At 56.9% G+C, this 8883-nt stretch overlaps 1 protein-coding gene across 1 annotated transcript; it reads right to left on the reverse strand.

Moving 5' to 3' along the window:
• Positions 1–5224: 5224 nt before the first annotated feature.
• On the reverse strand, positions 5225–7672 carry FOXI3 (forkhead box I3). Its single transcript, XM_054391667.1, has 2 exons — positions 6985–7672; positions 5225–5814 (listed from the first exon to the last, which is right to left on the reverse strand). Exons 1-2 carry the CDS (start codon positions 7670–7672, stop codon positions 5225–5227), a joined length of 1278 nt encoding a protein of 425 aa, XP_054247642.1.
• Between the last annotated feature and the right edge of the window lie 1211 nt (positions 7673–8883).

Below are 8883 nucleotides of genomic sequence, written 5' to 3' on the forward strand. Positions count from 1 at the left end.
GATTTCTGCCAAAAAGGAGGAAAAGGAAAAAGTAAATCCATCATTTCCTTCTTTGCATGATCAGAAGAAAGGAAAAAAACAGGCCAAAAAAAGGATTTCTGCCATAAAAAAGAAGGAAAAGGTAAATCCATGATTTCCCTCTTTCAATGATCAGAAGGGGGGGGGGGAGGTAAAAGAAGGATTTCCACCAAAAAAGAAGGAAAAAGCAAATTCATTATTTCCTTCTTTCAATGATCAGAAGAGGAAAAAAAAGACAAAAAAAGGATTTCTGCCAAAAAGAAGGAAAAGGAAAAGTTAAATCCACATTTTCCTTCTTTCAGTGATCAGAAGGGGGGAAAAAAAGAAAAAAAAAAAAGATTTCTGCCAAAAAAGAAGGAAAAGTTAAATCCACGTTTTCCTGCTTTCAATGATCAGAAGGAAGAGGAGGGGGGGAAAGAGAAGAAAAAAGGATAATTTCTGCCAAAAAGAAGGAAAAGGAAAAGGTAAATCCACGTTTTTCTTCGTTCAATGATCAAATGGGAAAAAAGAGAGAAGGCAAAAATAAATCTGGGATCCAGCCTCTGGTTTGGAGGCATTCTCTGACAAGGACAATAAAACTCATCAGGGTTTTTTCTGCCAAAGCCTAAGAAAAGACAACAATTTCCCAGCAACTGCAGTCTCTATCTGACACAGCTGCTTCTAGCCACCTGTGTGCCATCAGCCAGGCCTGCTTCTCATCATGCCCTTCTTAGAACCACAGAATTGTCAGGATTGGAAGGGACCTCAAGGATCATCCAGTTCCAACCTGACAGGGCAGGGACACCTCACACTAGAGCAGGTTGCTCACAGCCACATCCAGCCTGGCTGCAAAAACCTCCAGGGATGAGGCTTCCACCACCTCCCTGGGCAACCTGTGGCAGTGTCAAGCTACAAAATGAGGATTTGTCCCTCTTGTGTTGTGCCAGCAGAAGGGGATTGGCAGGACCACCTCGAGCAGGGTATGTGGCATTTGAAGTCAGGTGAGATCTGCAGGGCTCGTGGGGCCTTATCTCAAGATAAGGACTGCTGAAGATGTTCTTTTGCTAGCAACACAGCCAGGGCAAGGGCAGGACAGCTCCAGTTTCCTTCAACACTTCAACTCCTTTTGATCCATTCCTAACGATTTCATGGGAAATCACCCTGGGTTGGCGCAAAGAAGGCAGCAAAACCTTCTGTACAGGCACAAGGTGCCGTGGCCAGCTGCCTCCGTGGTGGACTGAGTGAGTGACAGGGCACATCAAAAGCCTCCACCTCCTTCAGGGGTAGATGCAAACCACAGCCCCGTGGCCGGTGGCAGCAACCGGAGCCCTCCTACCAGAAGAGCTGGCGGGGGATGAAACCCAGCGCGGATGTCTCCGCTCTGCCGCCCGAATCCCCTCCCACCCCCCGTAGTACCCTCGGTGTTGCTGGGGGTGGGGGGTTTCACTTCCCTGGCACACGAGTTTCCTTTGTTGATGGGAGCTGGGTCTCCTCTAGGGGACTGGGCTGATCCAGCTGTACTGGCAAAGCCTTTGTGATGTGGAACAGCTCAAGTGCAGACCTGCAGTGGGTGCCTGCCCCAACCTTTGCTGGCACGTCGATAAGGCCAGTGCTGAGCAAAGTTAAACGACCCCGTGCTGGAGAGGTGCCACACGTAGGAGCCAGCAAGCATCTGTGCTATGGATCCAAGGCATCTCTTGAAACGCCTGTGGACTGTGCTGCTTCTCACCCAGGTGCTGCCTTTTGGAGGAGCTGTGTGTGCTGGAAGAGCCACAGTCCCTATCTGGGAGTCTTACAGTCGACCCAGGGCAGGGGCACCAGGCACTTGTGTTTGCTGGCATCGGCATGACCATGGCTGCACATCAAGTACCGCTGTGCTGCATCAGTCCTGCCCAGGTGAGGTGGCATCTTTCTAGATGTCTAGAAACAGTGGAGAAACCAAGCAAGGACTTCCAGTGGCACTGAGCTTTAGCATCCAGCAGCCAGGATCTGTGGGCTCTCAGCTGTTTTCCATGAGATGCACCTCCAGAGCCAGAAGGAGTCATTCTACAGGGGGATTCCTATGGCTGCCAGAGCAGAGAGGACAGAGGCCTGAAGTTGGAGCCCCCCTCCGAAGGAAGGACCTTTCTCCCCTGACTTTCCCGGGAGCTGGCTATGCCTTGGGCTGCTGGGCTGTCACCTGAGCAGGCTGGGAGGAGGCTCATTGTCATGGAGAACTGCCCATCCCAGGCCTGGCCTTGGCATTTCAAGGGCAGTGAGGGCTCTCAGGGTGGGATCAGCAGGCTAATTGCCTTTGTCTTCCCCCTCCTTCTGTGGGGCAATCACAGTAAATCCCCAAAGCCATGACAATAGCCCTGCTGCTTTTAAGTGCCTTTCATTAAACTCAATCCTCTCACCCTCCGTCTCCTAAGACCTGCTAAAAGAAAAGTCTCTTTCAATGACAAAAGGAACCCTAAAAGGCTGCCATTAGCTCGTTCCCCTGGCCCCTTTCTGCAGACTGGGTGCCTATTTGCTGAAATCTACTCTCAAGTGTCCTTTGGGCAGGTTTCTTTAGCATGAGCACACCAGCCTTGGGAGTGATGTGTCCCTAGAGGGGCCACAGCGCCTGGCTCCAGCCAGGAGGGAGTGAGGGTTGATGTTACCATCAGGAAAGGTGCACTGGGGACAGTTAGACCTACCAGAGCCCACCACCACCCCTCCAGAGCAGGGCTGGGGCACTGTGCTGGGTGAATCCTGCCCGGGCACTGGTCTGTCAGCTGCTGGCAACACCTACCCGAGGTGGCACAAGAAAGTCCATTGAGCCGTGGGATGTTTGCTGAGGACATACTGCCAGAGACAGACCACACAGCAACACACATTCACCACTGATTCAGGATCCTCAGGAGCAAATGTAGGCACTGTCTGCATAAAGCTGATGGAAGGGGCAAAGTGCAAATCCTGAAACAAATCTGGGTGGGAGACCAGGCGCCGACACATGCAAGTGTTCCACAGTGGCCCACTGCTTGCTAAGGGCTGCCAACAGGCTGGTGGAGCAGAGAAGGGGTGTGGTGGTCACTTAGATACACGAGTAAGCAGTTCCTGGCGTAATTAAGGACTAGCTCCAAACCTTTTGAAGGTGTTGGGCACCCCTCCTCTGCTTTTAGAGGAAACCCAGCAGTCCAAAATCCAAATAAAGCTATCCCAAAGCCAGTGTGACTGAGCCTGAGCACGGCAAAATTGACCAGCTTCTTTTTTTTGCCAGTGTCAGTCTTCGCTCTCCCTCCCATCATCATTACCACTGCATCACTCAAGGTGCAATTAACAGCCAAGACAGGGAGGAATTACCCCTAAAGTCAAGATGCTATCTGTGCTGGGAAGGGGTGGGAGAGGGAGAGACGAGGCAGGAGTTGCCACCCGCCCACTGGTCTCAGCTATTGCAGCACCAGCGGCGGTTGGCCGGTGCTGGGGCGAGTTCTTGGTCCCGATCCCAGGCACATGGAAGTCATCTGACACCTCCCCACGGCTTCATCCGGACCGGGGCAGTGCTCTGCCTGCTGTCACTGCCCTGCACGTCACGCAAGTGGCCAGTGCAGAGGTGCTGTGGCGCTGCCTCTAAGCTGTGCTCTCTGCCCAGCCACCCCCTGGCCCATGCTCTAAGCTGAACAGTTCCATGATTTGCTTCATTGCTGCTGCTGCATCCCTCACAGCACACTGACACTGCCCTCCTGCAGCACCCAGCACACGTCTGAAGCAGATGGCAAGAACTGGGAGCTGGGTTGCTCTGCCCAGGGGCTGCTCAGGAAGAGTCTCCTTTCCCAGCAGCAGGAATCGGGAGGGATTCTCAGGGATGCTCCACAGGCTGTGGGCCTGACAGCTCAGCAGCTCACCACAGCGAGCAGGTGCCACCCTGCTCCAACTGCTGTGTGCAAAGCACAGCCCACAGCACAAGCTCAGAGCTCCTGCCTCCTGCTAGATGGCACTAGGCTGGAACTGGCCCTGCTTCTTTTCCTTTGGCAAGCTTTTGCTTTTTTCACTGCACCAGGCTGGAAAAGGACAGTTGTGATTCGGAGCCTTGACAAAAACAAACAAAAGCAGCCTGCAGTGTCCCACTCTGCACAGCCAGCCCAGGAGAGGCTGCAAAGCAGCTCAGATGCTTCTCCTCCGTGCCTAGAGCAGGCAGAGTCCTCTCTTGCTGCATAGATGAAACTCTTCATAAATCTTTGCACCTTTTCATCCCAAAGCAAAATTAGTCTCCCAGAGAGTTTTTTCATACCTCAAACACACTGAGGAACAACCAGGCAAAAAAACAGAAAAAAGAAATAGAATAAAATAAACTAATCTAACAATTGTCAAACATTTTATTCCCAATAGCTGTTCAGCCTGAAAAAGTTTCATGAATACACTAACGGAACAAAACCCAAATCCAAAGGAAAACTCCAAATAAAACAAAACAAAACAACAACAACAAAGGGGGAAAGGAAGCAAAAATAAACTTTAACCAAAGTTCAAAACACATTATAAATAAGTACAGCTCCAGAGCATAATTTACAAATATAAAACCACGTGGAATCATTATGTACAGAGGAATTCCATTAGGTACAAATCTGTATAAAAATAGCCCAGTGTTTCCTCTCGTGCTAAAGCTGCCTGGCTACTCTTATCTTTGGTACTAAGCTGAGGGCAAGGGATTGCTTCACAAGACACAGCCCTGGCAGCTGCACAATATGCCACGCACAGGGAGGCCAGAGCCAGCCTCCAGAAGGCTGGCTCACCCCTCAGCTGTGCACTACATATTGCAGGAGCAGGCTGGAAAGCAAGGGGCTTACAGAGGCAACTGCTGGCAGAAGAGTTTTTTCATGCATTGTACAAGGCACTTCATAAGAAATCTCTTCATTATTTTTTTCCTGTTCTCTTCTAAGACTGACTGGATGTCTACGCTTGGCTCTTGCTGGCACTGCTTTAGGGGTACAGTCTTTCAACTTCTTATTCTACATTCAGGATGGGAAACCTCTGAAAATATTAATTCAGTTCACTTTTGCCTGCAGAGTTTAGATGGCAAGCCATCACTTTCCAGGGACGGTGGGGGAAAGGCTTTGCATCTGCCTCTGCCAGGTTCTGATGCTGGACAATGACCAAATCTGTCCTCCTGGAAGAACTCCTGGGGAGCGTCCACATTGAAATGCTATTTGTGAAAGGTTCTCCTGTGCTGCCAGATGCACCTGCAACTCCCATTCCCTCTGCAGCACCCTTACACCTCTGTTCCATCCCGGGTGTAGATGAGGCTGTTCACCGTGAAGTTGTAGTAGTGGTTGTACTGGGCTCCCTGGCTGCTGCTGCTGGGGTGGAAGGAGCTGTAGTAGGCAGGGGAAGGTCCTGCAACCCGCTGCAGCTGCTCCGGTGATGGCATCTCCTGAGAAGAGCTGCTGGAAGGGGTGAAAGTGCCACTGCTCAGCTGCCCAGCAGAGAAGTTCCTGTGGTGCAGATCACTGCCAAGCCCCCCTGTCAGCCGGCCGCCTCCGCTGCTCAGGGAGCTCATGCCACTGAAGAAGGTGCTGAGGCAGCTGGGGGTGGATGAAATGATACTGGAGGGAGAGGAGCTTTTCGGATGGTCCCTGGCAGAAGGCGAGGGGTCCAGCTCTGGGGGTGGGCTGCTCCCACAGGGCTTGCCTGTGATGGGGATGGATCGTTCCTCCTCGGCCTTCAGGCCCCCCAGAGAGGAGGCCGCAGAGGTGGCCGCGGGGGCACTGGGCTCGGAGCGCCGCTTGCGTTTGCGGCGAAAGTTCCCATTGTCAAACATCTTCTCACAGTTGGGATCTAAGGTCCAGTAGTTTCCCTTCCCTGGCAGAAAACAGGAGAAACAGGTAAAAAGTCAGTTCCTGTGACAGCGAGCCCCAGAGCAGCTCGATGAGCAATATCTGTGTCTTGTCTGACTGGCACACAACCTGTATCTGTCCTACACCTGCTCCTGATCTGTCTTGTCCAGCACAAGGATCCAAAAACTGGCTCCAGGACACCACCTCCACTCCTCCAAAGCCCAAGTGAAATTTAAGGAGGAGAAGAACCTCCCCATCACAGAGCATAAACCTCCTTGGAGGGTCTGAACCTCTACCTCTGGCCTGGCTGGAGGAATGCAAAGGGGGCCTTGGGCTCCCCTTGCTCCAGCTGCCTCACAGCAAGAAGGGGTACCTGATGCCCTCCCGGCCGTGCTCTTCTCAGAAGAACTGACAGGCAGCAGGGCTGGCACACCTGGGTACACCAAGGAGACAGCAGTGCTGAGCTATGAGGGCTGCAGACAATCTGCACCATACCCACGACTCACTGTGAGTGCCACCAGCTGGCCCCAAACGCCTCCTACCCATGCCAAGGCTGTGACTCCACAGCATCCCCGCACAAGCCCCAGGCCGGCACGTTCCTCCCAGCGGGCCAGGCCAGAGCTGTCCGGGCGAGCCGCCGCCCTCCGCCTACTCCCGGGCACCGGCTGAGCCCCGCGGCCGGGTCGGCGAGCAGCGAGGGGAGCAATGAATCACAGCCGAAGGAGCCGGGCCTTGCACAACCGGCGCTCCTGGCCTGCTCGGGGAGGAGGCAAGGGCTGGGGCCAGCCGCCCCTCGCCTACACCGCCCGCGGGGGCCAGCGCCGGGCCAGGTGGGGCGAACGTCCTCCAGCTCCGGCCCCGAGGGGACGGCGGAGCACGGTCCGTCACAGTCCGGCCGCGAGGGCACAGCGGAGCACGGTCACAGCGCCGGCCCTAGGGGACAGCGGAGCATGGTCACAGCGCCGGCCTCGAGGGGAACAAAGCGGGACGGTCTCCTTACACCTCCTGGTCTGAGGGGACGGCGGAGCGCAATCTCCTCAAAGTGCCGGCCCCGAGGTGCCAAGGAACCGGCCCGCTCCGAGGGGATCGCTGCTGCCCGCTCTCCCCGGGACGGCGCCCGCTGCCCCGCGGGGTCCGCGGCCGCCGCTCCTCCCGTCCCCTCATCCCACCCTCCCGCCCGGCGCGGCGGCCTCACCAGGGTCGTCCTCGTCGCGGGGCACCTTGCGGAAGCAGTCGTTGAGGCTGAGGTTGTGGCGGATGCTGTTCTGCCAGCCCGCCTTGCTGCGCTTGTAGAAGGGGAAGTTCTCGGCCACGTACTGGTAGATGTGGCTGAGGGTGAGCTTCCTCTCGGGGGCGCTCTGGATGGCCATGGCGATCAGCGCCGAGTACGAGTAGGGCGGCCGCACCAGCTTCAGCAGCTCCTCCTGGCTGGCCAGGCTCAGCCAGCTCAGCTCCGCGCCGCCCGCCGACGGCGAGCCGGGCGCCGAGGGCGAGCCCACCAGCTGCCCGCCCCGGGAGCAGCCGTACGAGGCCGGCGGCAGGAAGGGGGCCGCGGCGGCAGCGGAGCCGGGCGGGCCCTGCAGGTAGGGCGCGGGACTGTTCATGCCCCACAGGTAGCCGGCGTTGGCGGGCGCCCCGTAGTCCCCCAGCGCGTAGCCGCCCGCCCGCTGCCCCGAGGAGGCGGCGGCGGCGGCGGCTGCTGCTGCGGCGGCCGCGGCGGCGGCAGCGGCGCCGGGCGGGTGGAGACTGGGCTGGGGGTAGACGCTGAAGTTCTCGCTGCAGTACACGGCCATGTCGGGGGCTTCCTGGGCGCTGCGGGGCTGCGGGGGCGCGGGGGCGGCCGCCGGCGCCGAGGCTCTGGGCTGCAACTCACCGGCGCTCATAATCCCTGGCCATGCAGGGCGGCCGGCGCTCCCCGCCGCTCCCGGTCCCCCCCCCGCGACCCCGGTGGCCCCAGACCAAAAAATCCCGGGGGGCTGCGGCGCCCCGTCCTTATAGGCGCTGCCGGTGCGCCCGGTCTCCCCGCCCGCGGCCGGGGCTGGGCGGGCGGTGGCGGCGCGCAGGCAGCAGCCAGTAGCGCAGCTCCGCGCCGGGAGGGGAGGTGGAGGGGGGCAAGGCCGGGCCCCAAAAGCGGCGATAGGGGAGGGACCGGCGGGAGGAGCTGCGGGAGGCGCCAGGGACTTGGCTCCCGGCTGTGCGGGGGCAGCATCCCCGAGCCTGCCCCCCGCTCCCGGCTGCCCGTCCCCGTCCTCTCCCCGCCCTCGTCTCTGGATCTCTCCGCGCTGCCCCGGCGCTGCCCCGGCACCACGTTCCCGGGGGTGTTTCCGCACTACCCCCGCTCTCAGTGATCCGATCCCCCTTTCCCACGGATTCGATCATCCCCGGTCCCTTCGGCCCCGAAACTGAGGTCTGGAGGGCATTAGCATCGCTGGGGTTGCCCCGACGGGAACGAGAAGGGTGAAATTCGCTTAAACTCCTGTTACTTGAGCTCATGTTTGCCGCCCGTCTCACAACAGCTAAGATCGCTGTTAATTAACTGTGGATAAGGAATTGGCTGAAATTAAACAAACACCGGCGGCGTGTTCGCTCGTCCCGCGGCAGGAAAGGACTGGCAAGCCGCAGGACGATATCAAACGAATAAAGTTGATTTTTGCCTTGGCGCTTCGAGGGAGCCAAAGGGAAAGCGCATCCTTTTGCAGAGAGCAAGCTCTCGATGTTCACAACGACCCCGACACCCCAGGGTTTATAACTGGGACCCACAAATCTTTCCAGTCCAGGGCAAAGCACAAGGATCGGACCCACAAGTATAACAGGAAAAATAGGATCGATGGTGCGGGAGAATTTAGAGAGGCTCCGTCAGTCGCTTGGAAGATGTAAATCCCCGGGTCTTAAACGGGGTTGTTACTTTGCCGCTAATAAAAATGCCCCCAAATCCCTTTTCCAGGTACAGGTGGGAAGCGCCCTCCCCAGGGTTGCCAGCGCCGGGTGTCTGAGTTTGATATCAGCATTTTGGGGAGCCAAGAACGTTTGGGAAAAATCTTTGTGCTTTATGCCTTCGATAAAAGAGTTGTAAAGGCACATGTCAGTCGCTGGA

The sequence above is a fragment of the Indicator indicator genome, chromosome 23 (assembly GCF_027791375.1).
Source record: "Indicator indicator isolate 239-I01 chromosome 23, UM_Iind_1.1, whole genome shotgun sequence".
Lineage (NCBI taxonomy): Eukaryota > Metazoa > Chordata > Aves > Piciformes > Indicatoridae > Indicator > Indicator indicator.